General features: G+C 40.3%; 1 protein-coding gene across 2 annotated transcripts in view; it reads right to left on the reverse strand.

Annotated features, from left to right (window-relative positions):
• The window catches only part of HELZ (helicase with zinc finger), an 83,093-nt gene that overhangs the window by 37,279 nt on the left and 28,382 nt on the right, over positions 1–17,432 (reverse strand). Inside the window, exons 9-15 of one of the 2 annotated variants that reach the window (XM_050318984.1) lie at positions 17,252–17,359; positions 16,668–16,965; positions 13,167–13,434; positions 8,133–8,466; positions 4,164–4,294; positions 1,639–1,818; positions 1,040–1,141 (exon numbers count right to left, since the gene is read on the reverse strand). In XM_050318984.1, the coding sequence (XP_050174941.1) occupies positions 1,040–1,141; positions 1,639–1,818; positions 4,164–4,294; positions 8,133–8,466; positions 13,167–13,434; positions 16,668–16,965; positions 17,252–17,359 (1,421 nt within the window). Of the gene's footprint in view, positions 1–1,039; positions 1,145–1,638; positions 1,819–4,163; positions 4,295–8,132; positions 8,467–13,166; positions 13,435–16,667; positions 16,966–17,251; positions 17,360–17,432 lie in introns of both variants that reach the window. The other variant, XM_050318983.1, reaches the window with a different exon arrangement.

Genomic DNA, 17,432 nt, shown 5'->3' on the forward strand with positions numbered 1-17,432 from the left:
ACACACTTTTTTTCCCCACCAGAAAAGTAAGACACCAAAATGTTTTTCATCACAAAGTGCTTTACAAATCACCTCAAAACAATCTGTGTTAAAATACAAGCAGATCAAAGGTATCTTCTCAGAAAGACTCTGCCTCCTTCCCCTTGGCCAGCCCCTCAGTGTCTGTAAAATGTCACATGGCAACTAAAGCCAACAAACCTAAGAGAATTTACACCTGTTGTAAATCTAACCCTTCCACATAACTTCCCTGACATTGCATAAAATATAAGTCCAGGATGGCTTTTAATAGCCAGCAAGTAAACACAGAGTCATTTTCTCAGTAATATTATAAACTCACACGTTGGCATCCAGAAAATGATGCCCATAATTTAAAATGTATATATAACACCAAGCTGGCAGCACAAAGTATACGTTGTGATTACTGTGCAAAATATTCCCAGGAGCAGATTTATGCCCATAAATAAATCCTCCTTAACTATTTCCATGCAAGTTTTCCCTCCTTGCTCTTAAGCTTCCACTTCTCTATTCTTTTCCTTAACTATTTCCCCAGAACACCAATGGTAAAGTGCATTTCAACAACATACAATGACTTCAAACTGACTTTTCAGAAGAGGCCAAACTACTTTCACATGATTCTCTAAACATGCAGCTCCTGTGACACCAAAGTTTCTCTCCCAGAAGGCAGGTGGGTAACCCCAGATTCCAAATTAGCATTTTAAGCCTGAGCCAAAATTTTCTGCAATTAAAATACCAATAAAGTTCATTTTATTTTATCATAGTAGCTTTTAGAGGAGCATATCAAAAGCTTGCTCGTTAGGAAAGACACATTTATCAATAGAATAATAAAAGCTTAAAAAAGGATGTCTTTATTTTTATTTAACAAATGACCCAAAATTACATTGTCAATGTTTCACATTCCTTTTAGGCTGGTAATGCCAATGTGCTTTTTTATGTTTTAAAAGTTCTTTAACCTTTTTTTATAGACACCTTTTCTTAAGAATAGTATTTAACAGAGACATAATAAGCCTTAAAAAAATACCTGAGAGGTCTTGCCTGGGGATTGCCTGCTTCTACATATGGATGTAAATAATCCTTTATGTAGAGATCAGCAGCACTATTAGAATGGGTGCAAATGAGAATCCTGCTGGAATAAATGGATGCAAATAAAAAAGCAATGAAGAAAACAGAAAACAATTCAAAGCAGTAGAATACAAAAAAAAGGAAACAGTGGCCATCTTCCTGCACATTTCTCTTCATGAAATTAGTAGCTAACCTACTGTCTGATTCAGCCCTCAACTCAAACCCTTCACTTAGGAGAAGATTTACAGCTCAAACAGATTCTCAATAATTATTTTGTAATTATTAATGCAGACTTGCTGTTAAGGAACAGCTTTTATTATCTAGCACGCTGCAAAACTCGCCACGTCGAGCAAATCGCAGTCGTTCTACATATGGTTCATTTTAATTAGCTTTGATCTAAATGGGAAAGAGGGGCTAAGATCATAAAATCACTTTATCATTCCAAACACGCCGGATGGCTTAGGTTTGCTTTCTCCATTTCTACATTTCACTTGGATTTAAGCAACAAAACTGCCCCTTTTTTTTCTGCGACTGGGGTTGCTCGGCAGCCCCTCTCACCTGGTGTCCTGCTGTTGGAGGATGTGCTTGACTGCCTGAGCCAGAGTGAAGGTTTTTCCTGTCCCATAGGGACCGATGATCAGAACAGGAGGCAGTTGTATGGACAGGGGGGTGGTGATGGCCAGAACAGCCTCTTTCTGCTTCGCGTTCAGCCGAGGGTCCAACTGCTCATCCCATTGTCTGGGCAAAGAGAGGCACCACACACAGGTCACAACCACGAGCCCTGCCAAGCCGCTGGCAGGAAGGTTTCCCAAGATTGCCAAAGCTTTAGAGAAATTAAAGAGCCCTTACAGAGCTGCTGTATCGATTGTGGCACTGAGGCACACGAAACAGAGCAACAAATCCGGCAGAACAACCGCACGCTTTAATCAGAAAAATCTGATATTGGCAATTAATCGGTCGAGTTCTTCTCACAAGGAGCCTAATTATTCTCAATTTACATCATCTCACCTAACAATAATTAACCTGCACAGCACACGTGTTAGAGAAAGTACACGCTGCACCATCCCCTGATAACAAAACCAAGTAAACATATAATGATTTTCTACTATTATCATGCAAAATAATAGTTATATTAGATATGTTTCTTCCCTGCGGTATTTGCATTGTCAACTTTCAAAGTCAACAGTTACACAGCTCCAGGGCTTGGGAGAGTTATCTACAATCCAATTAAAAAGTAATTAAAAAACTAATTGCTACAAATTAACTACAAACTTCTCTTTACTTTGTGGGTTTTTTTGTTGTTTTTAAGCTCATCAAGGCACATACCTCTAATGGCAAAGCAGCCTAAAAAAAGGATCTGTAACCAGCCAGTGATACCAGCACTAAGAGGAAGATGCTTTCAGAAAATTCCAGTGAGCATAAGAGGTTAAAGATTTCTAGACAGAGTTTTTAATATTCCCAGTGACAGCTTTAAAAGGAGACATGCATAGTAAAAACACCTGTCACTGCTGCACATATGGCCATTCTTTAGTAATGTGATCTGCTCTGGTACAAGCACCACACTTCTTACAGACTGGGAAAGTTTCTGTTCAGCAACAGGGAGTAAACTCAAGAGGGAATTCACTGAACTTTTAAGATGGTTATGAACAACAAGCTGGCAAGAGATTCTAAGAAATATTGGAAAGTAACCGGGACATAAAACAAACATAGAAGAAAACCAGAGGGAAGACAGTTTGGAGTTAGGCTGATTCTTAGGGCAGAGCAAACCAAGCCACCAGATAGAAAAAAACATACTTACTACAGTGACTTAAACTGAACCACAACCCTTGCATTCTTTATGTATAAAAAATTATAAAATATTATACAAATAAATTATATCAACAACTGACCTGTACACAAGATAAAGTTCTATCTACTTGACTTACCTTTCAATTGAAATCGCTGCTTGCTTCCAAACTACTCTTACACACAGTTTCCTTGTAGGATTCACTCAAGACTTAATTAAGTCTTGTCCCTGACCTCCATTAGCTCTGCAGTGTGACTCTGTATAAAGCCATTCCCTCCTCTCTGCCAGTGCTGTCACAGCTTTGATGCCCCCAGCAATCCTCCTGCTCCCGCCCCTCTATCGATCCCTTCTTCCTACACTTCCAAAGGCAAACCGGAATTCTTCCTGTCATTTTTGTCTTCCATTATCTCAGGGTCTCGGGTTTCTGCCGGATCATTTTCCTTGTAATCCCTGAGCCATCTCCTGATTCGTCCTGCGCCGCAATCCCACTCCTCGTTCTCACCTTCGAGACCCCACACGACTCCTCGCAGGCTGGGCCTGGGATCAGTTCCAGATTCCTCTCATGTCCCTGCTCTCCAAGCACAGATCGTGCCTCTGTCACCCTTCCCCATGCAGCAGGAATACTGACCCTATTCCCTGATCCTCACATTGCTCTTCCCTAAGCCTCCTCCTCAAGATGAACTATTTTCACTGCATCAGACTTAAGTTTCTTGAGGAGTATTGATGGGACACGGGGGGGTTATAATTTCATAAAGGAAACTGGGAAATAGGTGTACAAAGAATCTCAGGGCTTGCTTGCAACTGCAGGGAGCCTTCCAAGAGTCATTCCCACACCTTCCACATCCACCCCCTCAGAGATTTGTCCAAATTTGGGCTCGCTGCATCAAGCTCAAGATACACCAAGGGATCTTTGCAAACAGGGCTCTGCACACTTGGGATCCTGCACAGCAAACTCCTCGGAACTGGTATTTACATTCCCATAAAGTATCACATTTTCAGAGAAGAGAGGCAGCACAGTAATTAACAGCAGCAGATTTGTTTTCTGCAGCCACAGTGGAACTGTGATGCCTCTAAACCCACAGCTCAGGGACAACCAATCAACAAGTTCTGGCCCTCAAGAGGATCACTTTTCTTGTTTTATTTAGCACAGCTTCACTCCCTCCTCTGAACCCCCTCACCATTAATGAAGAGCAAGGCTTGTTTCTCGTTCTAGGGCACATTCCAACCATCTGCTATGAGAAATTCAGGGCTGCATTACCACCCAATCTCTGATATGAAAGTGCTGGTGTTTGTGTACCTGTTGGGACTCCAGGGGATGGTGGGAGTCATGCTGACATCTGGAAACAAAATACTGTTGTCCTTAATCCTGTCCAAGGCATAATGCATTTCACAGAGGGGTAAGCGGTTCAGCTGGAACTGGAGCTCAACCTGCACCACAAAACCAAGGAATAAATGAAGAGGTGAACAAAAAGGATTCACTTAGAAAATGCTCATCAGACTTTGCTGTACGTGACACATTTTTATCTTCCTGCAGAGGCTCTCAGAAGGAAACAGCAAACAGCATTCAGCCCAAAGATCTGTGATAAAATTAACCTGCTAATTTTTGTGGGTTTGAATCAAAACATACACACAGCATTTTTTTCTAATGTGATTTCGTTGTTTGACTTTTAAGATAAGATTCCACTGGGCTTTCAGGAAAATAATTAAAGGGAAAACATTATTGAAAAAAAAAATTTTAATACAAAAAACACTCCTGGAAAATACTATTGTCCTATAATGTTGTTCTTACAAATATATGCTTTCATCCCTTATTGTAAGAACAACTTAAAAAGAATGACATTTTGACAAGACATTTTTACAGATCAGCAGATGACCTAAATCAGACACAAGACCAGCAAAGATAAACCCCAAACGTTATTTTTAGTCAAACATTCTGGAATTATATTAACTTGTCATTTATGTTCCACTATTAGAACTCTCAAAAGTTAATTTCCAACAATCAGCTGCTTATTAATACACTCTTGGCTTTGTTGTCTCAATTACATGTGTTTTAATGCTAGTAAATAAAAGATATTGCCAACGAGAATTCTGGTCCAGAGCCAGAAACAACACACAGAACACGTTAAAATTCCTGATTCAATTCAGAACTGAACAATGGAGAGTGAAATTAGTTGATACATAAATATACTAAAAGACCAAAGAGAAAAATACATTCTAAATGTGAGCTCAGGATAAAAGCGGCTCCTGGGGAGACAAAAACAGTTCACTCAGATTATCATTTCCACATATTTAAATTTGCAATTATTAATCTCTCCAAAAACAAAAGAATCTGATCAGTGTTACCCCAGAGAACTCCACGTTCACAACGAACACAGAAGCCTTTAGACAAAATTTGACACAGATTTGCACTAACATAAACAGCAAAAAAACCCCAAGAGCTGCTGAAGAGCTTCAAGTGACTGACACACATCTTTTTAGGGTTTTTTTCCAAAGCATTGCTGTCACTACATATTTATGCAATTACTGTGCTGCAACTCTAACGAGCATTTGTGATTAAATAAGAGTAAATAAGCCCCTTTCTGAGATTTACAGTGACTGTGAGCATGTTACAAAGCAGCCAAATCACTGCAACCTGTCTGGGTGAGTACCCCTCACCCCCCTGGAAATAATCAGTTATATTTACAATTTCTGTGGCCATCTAAGAGCTTTCACCACCAGCTTACAGGAGCTGGTTCTGTCCTACCAATTAAGAGATGAGAAGAACAGGAGCAGAGCAAAGATGAGCTGGTCCATCAGCACCACCACAGCAGTGATGGCTCAACACCCCCTGTCATCCCAGAGAAAAGCCATGGAGGTGACAGTCACTCCCATGCCCAAAGCAACAATCTGGCCTCAGATCTATTCATTTTCTCCTCTATCACTCACTGATAATCTACTAGTCCATTATTACTTAATCACACTTTAATCTCATGGTAATCATTGCTACCAATCAGAAGCAATAACAGAATATATTTTTGCAATTATCTTTTTTCGACAACTTTATATAAAGACTTGAAATTTCCAGCTAAACCAAGTTTTCCTCACATATTACAAACAAAACCCGATCTGTTATATTAAAGATCACCATGGTTATCAAAATCAGACAGTAAACTTGGGGGGTGGGGAAGACAGTTTGAAAAGCAGATGATCACTTCTCTAAACTCACTCAAAGCCACCTAAACTTCTCTCACGATCCTCCCCCTGTGGAGGAGAATTCCTGCTATGCAGGAACAATTTATCCTTCTAGATTTAACGACTTGTTGTACCTAACACTCCTTTATCTGCCCACAGAGTCCCTTCCTACCACAGGGATCACACCTTTAAAAACCCTCCTGTGCACCAGTACAGTTGACTGCTCGCAGATCATCTCCTTCAAAAGGATTTGTGAATTAGCATTTGCTTTTTTCCTGCCCTATTTCAGTATTACACTGTTCATACCATTATGTAGCATGTAAAATCAACACCAGCTCTGCTGTAAATAAACAAGGTTTGCTTGTATCCCCGCAGATCGTAGCCATTAACTTTCAGTCTCTGGCAGATATAAAAACATTAAATATTCATCTTGACTATCACATTTTACAGCAGGATGTACAACCACAAGTCTGCAGACAAGGGCAGTAACAAATCTAACAACATTAAGCATGGAGCTCACTGAAGTGGATGTGACTGCCTGGAAAACTCTTTCTAAACAGGACACTTAAATGCTGGAGAATTTTTCCCCACTGCTCTTCCCAGCAGGTGGTTCAGGACTTGTCAGGAATGACAGCACAGCTCATCCAGCCTGAGGGGCACCTCAAGCTCCTTCCACAGCTCTGTCCTCCCCATCCCTATCAGTGCTGGCTTGTCCCCTCCACCACCCCCTGCAGGTGTTTAGACCCAAGTGGCAAATGGTCCCAGACTCATGGTTGGTCTGTACAGGGAAAACATCTTTGCTCAGACAGACCCAAGGCTGACAACAGACCACACAGTGTAATGATGGGAATTTAAATGCAGAAAAATTGTGATGCTCCTCTGGGTGATGCTTTAACAGCCCCTTCTGGGAGTGCAAGCAAGATGCCTGGCATTAAATACCTCGTATTATCCACCTGCATCCACCTCCTTCTTTAACAGCTTGTGATTTGTTTTGGTTTTAATGCTGCTTGGATGGAATCAAATAGTCCTATTTGTTGTTGCAGAGCACTGAATGAGGCCATCTGTGAAGGAGATGCCTGTAACCTGCTTTAATACACATTCCACAATAAGAAAACAGTGGGAAAGGAAGTTAATCCAGTGCCAGGTTCACAGGAGAGGACACAGGACAGAGGAACCACTCCAAAAATAAAACAGTGGCAGCAGGGGTTTAAAGCACCACTTCCCTCCATCCCACCTTCATCAGTGGTACCTTTGATAACAGCAGAATGTGTATTTATTATAGCTAAGCCAGAACAGCAGGTAAACAAGGGAGCAGGAAGTTTCCAAGATGAATTATTAGAAGAAGAAACAAAGGAAATCACCTAATTTATCCAAAACCCACAGAAATCAAAGCAGTTTTGTCAGTGTTTAAGAATCACAGGGAATACCAACTCTGCTGAAGAGAACTGCAAAGTCTCCAGTATCTTTCACAAAAACTCCAGACATCCAAATTACAGTCTCCTCAGTTCTAACCTGAGGATCCCTTTCCAAAGTTTCAGTTAATAGTGAAATCAGAAAAAAACCTCCTCACAATTAAAATTCATTCAAATATAGGTAACACTTTAGGAATTTGACCACCACTGATACATGTAGGAAGTACTAAATGATTTTACAAACAACTTTAGGACCCAAATTTTAAATGCAGAATAGATTTGCTGCCTCAGGCTAAGATTTATAAGACACTCAAGGAAAAATCAGTCAGTTCCTGAAGCCCCAGCTGATTTTGCATTCCAGTGGAGTTTCCAATAGAATCAATTAGGAAGTTTAATTATTGTTTTAAGAAAACAAACACAAAACCAAGAGCCCAGAACAACATAAGTCTTCCCAGCCCAATTATCCATGTTAAATTGAGACATTAGGATTCTTGCATATGTTTCCCCAAAAACAAAATAAAAGGGAGGAGAGAATCCTTTGTGGAAAATGTGTTCACTGCAGGCCAACTCCAGTGACCTTAATCTGAGGTTATTTCTGCCTGGTTATACAAGACCAACCATGGAGCCAAACCAAACACAAGACAAACAGTCCCCAGAGCAAACCCATCTGCAGTCAGACCCACCTGCATTTCACAATCTGCCCGAAGATTCAGCTCTTCGCAGCATTCCCTGGATACCCTCAAGAAGATATAATCCTTTGTCTTCTCCTCAATAGCTGCTTCATAAACCTTCTCTTTGGTTCCTTGGGTCTGTGCTGACTTCTCTTTAGTGACAGGCAATAAATAAACAGCGTTGACTTTGGTCATGACCAGCCGGCCAGCCAAGGTGTCTTCCGAGAGCGTTTCCGTCAGCTTAAAGCGCCCGAAGAGTTGTCCATTTTGGGCGTATTTTGCACCTCCCGAAACACCAGTGAGCATGAAGCTTGCTACAATCTGCAATTGCACTTTTATGTTGAACCTAAGCAAGAAAGCATCGAGTCAGTGCACGAAAATGCTCTCAGATGGCGAAATTTCAGGTGTTCACTTCATATATATATATTTATACATTTAATTTTCGAATATAAACAAGTATATGGTCAAACTGGCTCTTCATACCTAGCTGTCAAATACTCACACATTTTCTTTTGATCACAGTCTATAAAGCACATATTCTTTTAAAAAAGAATCAACATCTAGGAAGTTTAAAAAAAGAACCCTCACAAGAGAGAAACACATACGAGATTTTTCTGACACCAAAATAAGTTTAGAGTGAACGAGAGTTGCTCTGCATGTGCCAAAGCAGCAAAAATTTCTATTTAAATAGTTTGTAGGCTATAATATATACATATTTATATATATATATGTACATATACATATATATAAACATATATATAAAAATAAATAGTTTATTAACTATGCAAGGAGAGGTAAGCAGGTAAAAAATAGAGTAAATTCCTATTTATCCCATGTCACTCTTCCAGGCTGTGCACCTAAGAGGGCAATCTCCATCCTCAAAGGTAAATGGTACTATACCCATAATTCAGAGGGATTGATTAAAATGCCTTGAAAGAATCAGATAGCAGGCATTAAAATGATACAATTTTATTTGAGATGAGGGGATGGCATCACAGGCTCAGCCCTCTAAACCATCTATCCACAGAATTCCTATTAGCAGCAGGTTCTCCTGTAATCAGAGATTAAGAAATTCAGTTGCCATTTTCTGGAAATCACGTGCACAACACGTTAAAGTGACTTATTAGAACACTTTCTTGACCTCTCACCAATACACAGAAACCTCTCCCTAGTGTGTTGGGTTTTTTAAAACAGGTTGGTTCAACCTGGTTTTAAAAAGAACAAAAGGGAGGAAGAAGTCTGACACAGTAACAATATTCTGCTCTTTTCTCACCAGCAGCTTTTTCCTACATTTGCAACAAATTACAAACAGAAAGTAAAACCTAAATGTTTTCACAAATGAAATAAGCCTCTTGGAAAAATACCTCATTTTTTAATGGTACTTTTCATACTCATACTTGTTTTATTTGATCAGTTTTTCTTATAATTTGTATTTTAACCTAATAAGCTGGTAATTCATCACCTACACCCTGTAGTATCAATAATGATAAACCTATAACAATAAAATCCAACATTTTACCTTGCTTGGTAATTAAACATCTACCGAACCCAATCAAACATATTTTGTTCATATCTGGCACAGGAGGAATCCTGCACAGAAACTGCAAGTTTGCCCCCACGTGGTAACAGCTGCTGCTTTATGTAATGTGGGCATTAAAGTCAGATCCACGTTTCCCCAAAAACAAGAGATGTTCTCTTACCTAACAGGGATTTGTTTGGTTCATCAGTGACCACAAATGTTACTGCACAAGCTGCAGTGAAAGCAATCACTCCACAGCACGTAGAATTAAGTGTAATCCTTCCACCTGCCACATGGACCAACCAAAAACCCCAAACAAAACCCAACCTTCCTTCTATGCAAGTGCTGCACTATTCCAAAGGAGCTATCAGCAAGTTAACAACCTCTGCAACAGCTCACATCTCGTTCAGATGATGGTTGAAATACCATATGAAACATTTAACTGAGTAACAAAAGCTGAGAATTTTTACTGAGGTACAATCATTCGCTACTGCGAATTTATTTGGTTAAAACTTTCCCAAAGTTGATCCTTGTGTGCTGCTGAATATGTATGAGCTCAAATTCAGATTGATAAAAACGTGCTGGAAAACAGTATTACTGCATTTCTGAGGGGAGGCACAGGTTAGTGTTTTCATAAATGAGTCTGCTGTGCTAAAGGGAATCTAAAGTTTAGAGATAATCAAGCAATTTCCATTGAGTAAGCTGACACCTTCTGGCAAACTGGTAAACTGCAAAATTCTCTAAGGATTTGATTTTTAAAAAAAAATCAGAAGTTGCTGCTTTCATCCATTTCTCACCCTTGCTTTGCAGGTTTAGGCAAAATAAGGTTTTCAGTCAGGCTGATACAAACTGAACAAACAGAATCCTCCATTTCCTCCTAAGCACTGCAAATCCCAGCCCACCTGCAGCGCTAATGAAACCAGCTACAAGTAAGCCCGTTGTTCATATTTAAACCCACAGAAATTAAAGAAAGCCTTCATAAATCATTAATCCTCCAGTACCAGTGCAAACAATAAATTCCCCAAAGGCAAATAAACCCGTCCTGAGCGATGCCCCAGGTACCACTTTGCTAAAAGCACATTCAGCACATTTCCCAGGGTTCACACAGGGTGTGCAGAGGGAAACCTGCCCGTGGAGCGATCAGTGGAAGACACAGTAATGACAAAAGCAAATTTATTTTCCATCAGAGCCGGTATTTTATGTTTCAGCCTTGAGGATAAAGCTGCTCTGCAGTTCTGGTGGCACAGAAGGAGCTGTGTGTCACCTCACACACACTTTAATGTTCACACAAGGAAATGCACGGTAAGTTCTAGTCCATCCAACAAATTACACATGGCTCTTCTTTTCAATGAGCAAGAGAGAAAGGGAGAGTTTTAAAACCATCAGCAGGTGTTTGTAGGGCAACACCTTCCAAAAGCAAACTACTATCAAGATCATTGCTATGCTTTTCCTTATCCAGCGTGTTTGCATTTGAAATGAAATAGCAGTGACTCCCTCATTGTTCTATTTTGTGATGTGCTCATGTGGAGTAACTTTTATAAAAGCCTCCTGAAATATTACAATAAACATGATTTAAAAGTGGAGCTCCCTGAGTCTACCCAGAATGAACTCCCTCACAACTGAGTTCCAGACATTTTAGAGCCACTGACACCTTCATCCAACACTCTCCTCCAGTAGTTCCACTGAGATGATTCCACATCAAGTCTGAAACTGTGCTTTCCTAGAAAGTGGGAAATCATCAACAGCCTCAAAAACCAAGGATACACCCATGAACTGCAGACACTCCTGTTACTCCAGTGTTGTCTTAAGAGACCACGCTGACAACTCTGCTACCTTGCCAGTTCACAAACCATTGGAGTGCAACAGCTCATCAACACTGTCACTCACAGCACCGCTCCAGAGGTATCAAAACCCACTTGCACTTGTATTTCTCAGCCCCTTTCTAGGCTTGCAACCCTGACACCTCACTGGAGAACACCCAGCGTGTGATCTCAGCCGCAGAGGAGCGGAAATGTGTGCTGGTTCCAGCCTTGCTGCAGTAAAGTGGGTCAGCTACGAGATCAAAAGGATGTTTCTGACATCAACACCATCAAAACAGATGATTTCAAGAACATTATTAACACTTACTTATAACTTATCAAGCAGTAACTTACTGCTGCACCAAACAGTCCAAAGGGGAAGCATTACATACAGGATACACTTATTTTTCTTTCATGTCTGCAGGCTTGATGCTCTTTGGTTTCCTATGAGGCAGGAGAGGGCAACTCTCCATGTGAAAATTCACTCAGTCAAAATAACTGTTGATGTTTTGATCATGTTTCATAATATTTACTTTAAATCCACTTTTTTTTTTTTCCTCCCCTCAAAAAAGCCTTAGGAAAGTCAGCTTGTTTATAAATATGTATGATGGAGAGTATTTCTGCGTGCTGAAGAGCGTTCAAGCCTGATTCCTCCACGTGTCAGACTCCAGCTCAAGAGCAGAGGGCAGCAGTGATAAAAGATATGAAGAAAAATAGTTCAAATACTGCCCTTCAGCTGAGATTAAAAAAAGAAATGGAATCAATTTTCTGCTTTTAAAGCATCAGAAATACAACCACTCATAGTATTTTCTTTCTAAGTTCTACAGGGGTGATTCAGCTTTGTAGCTCCAGGAGTGGTTCTTCATCTTATAAAAAGACATTCCTGATTTGGAACTTTCTGTAGTTGACAGAACTAAATTTGCTCCCAAATTAGGTTAAAGGGGAGTTACATCTTTTTGACTTTCCATTCTGAGTAGTGCAACTGCCACACGAATACAGGCAAAATTTTCAACCACAAATACTAAACTACATTAAAAAAAAAAAGGCCCCGTGAGGGTCTACACATGGGAATTTCACATCTTTGTCATGCAGCTACTCCAGTTGGGTAATTTGTACACAACACCTCAAGACAGAACAAACCAAACAATGTGTACTGTATGCCTTTTATTAGGAACTTTTATTCAGAAGCTGAGTTTCAGCCTATTTAGAGAATAAATATAATAAAATTAGCTGCCACATCATTGTAGATCAGAGTTTGATCCACCCACAATTCAACCCTTCATACAAAGATTTTATATATTCCTTTGCTATAACCTACTTTCACACAGGAACAAAAATGTAACTATTATTCATATATTTTATTCCTTTGCTATAACCTACTTTCACACAGGAACAAAAATATAACTATTATTAATGTGTTTTTGTAGAGACGAAAACCCCCCAAAATAATTATTATCCAGACACTAAGAAAACCATGTAAAACAGCTGCTTAGTGCTCCAGCTGTAAGCACAGAACTTATATTTAGTGTTTGTTTTTAATGAATTAGCAACAAGTTACATCTGTTAGGTGTTAGTGACCTTTACCAAACATTACTATTCCTGGGCTCAGTCAGATTCATTTCAAAAGAAACAGGAAGACTTAGTATCTTAAAGAAGCATGTAGGTTTAATGAAAAAAAAGCTGCCATCTTCATTTTAACAGGAATATTTTTCGAAAGGAACCACTTACTTGCTGACTTCCTTATACTGTGCTATCTCCTCGATATAAAGGAGGTCGTGCAGCCGTGACTGATAGTTGGTCTTGGTCAGTGATTTGTCCAGGACAGACTGTGTAAAGAGCTGGTCAGCAGACAGAGGGATTTGGTATCTGGTCAGAAGGCTCTTCTCCAATTCAGTAGTTTCATTGGGCTCAAACTCCACAATAGTCTTGGAGGTGGAATCCCAGCGCTTGGCTGTGGTGAGGAGCTGTTGCCGAGCGTGCATCAGGTATTCAAGGTCTGGGTGCAGACACAACAGGGAAGGGAAGTAAATACAAACCCCAGGGGTTTGGGGTTTATTTCAATAAAAACAAACAAAACCAACCCAACAAAACCCACCAAACCCAGTCCCATTAGAGATAATGAACTAAACATAGGTAGGAGTGTCCTCTTCCACAACAGCTTTAGCAAGTTCACTGCCTACTAGTACTCACCATCCCTACTTTTCAGGTGAGCACAGAGAGCAACCAGGCTCTCAAACAGCACCAGAAATCAAAGTATTCCATAGACAGCAAATAGAATTAATAAAAACAAACAAGGAAAGAACTTCTATTTTAATAACACACAAGCAACTTTGAAGGGCTTGGCATCACAGTGTGCCTCCAAAGCCTAACTGCAACATCATTCCAAAAACACACAGCGGTGAAGAATCCTACAATACATACTACAAAATTTAGAAGGTCAGAAAAACAAGTTGGTAAACCAGCTGGTAAGAAATCTGCAACACTGAAAGCTTTTTTAAAAATTCCACAGTCTCCTAATATGTTCATCATGCAGACAGTTGCACTACACAGCTAAAGTTGTTTTGTTAGGTAAAACTTGGGAAATATGACCTCACTTGATATAAAGTCAGAAAATTAAAGGGAAATTAATTTTTCAGTACATATCATAAATGAGAAACAAAAGACCAAGCACTTGTCTACTGCCACCCAAAATATATCCATTAACGCCACAAAACCACTATGACAACAGTGAATCACTCAACAGAACTGCAGTTAAAATTGCAGAGCTGAAAATATTTGGCATTTATAGTCAAGCTATGGTATCTTAATGTATTATCTCTGAGTAAGATTTAAGATAGGTATCCAGGATATCACACCAACGCTGAAAAATGTGCAAAAAACACATTCTCAAATTCAAATTAAATACTTAACATCATCTTGACTGTCTTTATTCTAAATGAGAAAAAAAAAAAAAACCCACAGCATTTTAGCTAAAGGAATCTCAGTTCAGCTTGCCTGACTACAGGAACATGGCTTTTCTTCCTAGTTAATCTCATGTGTTCACTAAGAAGTCACATTTCAATATAACCCTCCAGCCCAAACCGTATCAGGAGCTACAGTTGTAGGGCAAGAAAAAGCCTGTGTTTGTGTGGTTTCCGTGTCTGGAATCACACCACCATAAATGAAGCTTTCTCTGGTACAAACCACGCCTCAGATCCCAAAAGCTCAGTAACTGTGCTGGGATTTAGTCCTTGTTTCCTGCAAAGACAGCCAGTGAATTCCCAGCACTGGAGAGGCTTTCCCTGGGAGCCTGATACAAACTGTCCCTGGCACAGGTTGGGCACACAGTGACCCTCCCTTGAAGAGCAGATTGCACACACTCAATGCAAACCTTCCTTCAGCTCCCTTTCTCCATTGTAAATGAAGATTTCACAGAATGGAGGCTCCTCCATGAGAAGATTTTAATGTTGACCTTTCATTCCTGCCCAGACACCCAGGGAGGGCCCTGAATTCCATGCCAATGTAGAGACCTCGAGCATCTTTCTGAGAGAAAAGCATTTCCACCAGATCTTAACTCATGGATGTCAAAAGCAAAAAGAAACTATGGAATTGGACACACATCCAAAACAGTTTTCCCTTTCCTTTGCCCATTACACACTCTGTAGGTGACAGAGTAAAAAGCCCAGGATTCTGTCCTTGAACACCTAAACACTTGTCATTTGGAATAAATATTAGCAATGATCTGCTTGGAGCTTTCAGCATCCCTGTGCACACAGACAAGCAGTATGGGAAAGGAAATATCAGCAACTGATGCTGGAGAAACTTCATCCATCACCTTCCCGTGGGATTCAGTTGGCTGTTCCTGGGGTCACTGTGGTCAGGAGCTGGTTTGAAACAACAAAGCCCCAGATCACAGATTGGTCTGACAGTAACTCTGGCTTTGCAAATAAGTCATGGCTTGTTCCCCTTGATCTTGAACAGGTTTGCAGTGAAAGGACTGTCCTCCACCAGCTCAGTGTCCTGGGAAGCCTGTCAGCTGGGATTATCCACACAACTCATGGACATCATGGAATTGCTCCTGAAAACATCACGGCCCTGAGCAGCTTCTCCCTGGCAGAGCAACATCCTCTGCTTCAAGAGACTTTACAACGTGCCCAGCCTGCTGCTCCTGCCCACAAGGACTTGGGCCATCTGCAAAGATCCCTTCCTGATCTTTGGCATTTGCTATCTACAGTTCCGTTCTGTTAATGCTGCAAATGTTAATCTGCTAATTGAAAATAAAGGCCAGGAAAAGAAAACTGCTGTCTTCTCAGCTTCACCTTTTTCCCTTCTTTCCCCCTTTTTCCTCTTCTTTCTGCCTAAATCCCAGCGCTACAATTCTGTTTCTTTGGTGTTTGTATCTCTCAAATTTTCACTCGAAGTCACCAGTCTGTATCCCACCCCCTGGCCTGCTGCCAAGTGACACAGTGACCTATATTTAGCTCTCTTAAGCCATAACTCGAAGTGCTGCCTTCTTGTTTGCACCCCTTCAAACATCTTTCAGTTTTCTGACGTTTTTCTCATACTGGAGTTATTTCAGGTTGGAACTGAGAGACACAGATCACTTTAATAAGCAGAATACAACCCTGACAGGAACTTGTAGCTAATTTTTTTTTACTTGAAATCACAAATATAGTTACACTTCCTTTACATTTTTCAAAACTCATGTCAACAGTAAATTATTGAGTTGCAAGCCTACACTTGGCCTCTTGCCTTTGACAATCCTTGTCAGACATTGCAAGGGAAGAAAAAAATACAAACTAACTTCTCAGATAGGCAGTTTTATCTACTGGATTGAGTACCAGGTGTATTCTCAAACAGAAACATTTCATTTCTCTACTGACCTTTTCCTATGTGTTTAACGTTTTCATCAATTCAAGAATGACTATAAAAACATAAACATGTTTTATAGAGGCAGAACCTCCAGTGCTGTCTTTGGACACACACCAAACCAGAAATTCCCAGCATTTTGATAATATTTATCATATCCTGACACAGAGCAAGTCACATGCCAATTATCTGCCTTATTCAGAGCCTCTGAAGCTTTTGTCCACTCTTTACATTCATAGATACAACGAACACAACATACAGGACGAGGCATTCACGAGCTGGTAACACAGATGCTGCTCTGCCCAGAAACGTGGAAAGGAAAGAGATGGCCTGAAACATTTCCACTATTCCAAAAAAAGCAAAGAAGTTTTCCTACATTACCTTCAGTTGAAGCAGCATCAATCATCACTCGTTGCATGAGGACTGGTTCTAATCCGAAGTCAAACACCACAGTTTGGCGAAAAGTTCCAAAGATTTCTGTGTTGAAGGCTATACTGACTTTGTATATATAATGATCTATTCCATTCTGGACCATCTTTCCTCCTATCCATTCCTGACAGTTTTCTGGAACTTCTTGTGACACCTGGGTAGTGCTGTCTCCAGCAGATATGGCGACGATGCTGAAATGGGGTCGATGGGCATCGTACAGCAACGCCACTCGATACAGCATTCTTGCAGGCTAGGAGAGAAAGGCAGAGGGTGAAAGGCTGAAATTATTTCAGGAATATCTGCCTTTGCAATCAAATAAAGAGAGCTTGTAAGAACTTCTCAGGGCAGCTCCAGGTCCTGCCTGATTTCCAGAAATACATAATCACCAGAGCTGCTGGGAAAAGAGAGACAGAGAGGGGACGGTGCTGGGAAGTTTCTCTATTTTAAGAATGATGCAATTGAAATCTTAATTGCAAAAGGTTAGGAGTTGCATTCTAGTCATTGCTGACTTAATTTCAAAAGATAAGTAGTCCTACCTTACATGTGAGAGCAAATGTCCATGTCTGATGAGACTTTTTGGTGGTGACAGTTACCGACAGCTCAGGGTTATGTTCTACTCTCACTCCTTCTACACATTCACTAAGCTAGATTGAAAGAAAAAGAAGGTAACATTAAACTTCCACAGGCAGCATCAAAATGCAAACATTCAGGAGAAGG

This window comes from Myiozetetes cayanensis, unplaced genomic scaffold, assembly GCF_022539395.1.
Source record: "Myiozetetes cayanensis isolate MyiCay16 unplaced genomic scaffold, myiCay2020 scf22, whole genome shotgun sequence".
NCBI lineage: Eukaryota > Metazoa > Chordata > Aves > Passeriformes > Tyrannidae > Myiozetetes > Myiozetetes cayanensis.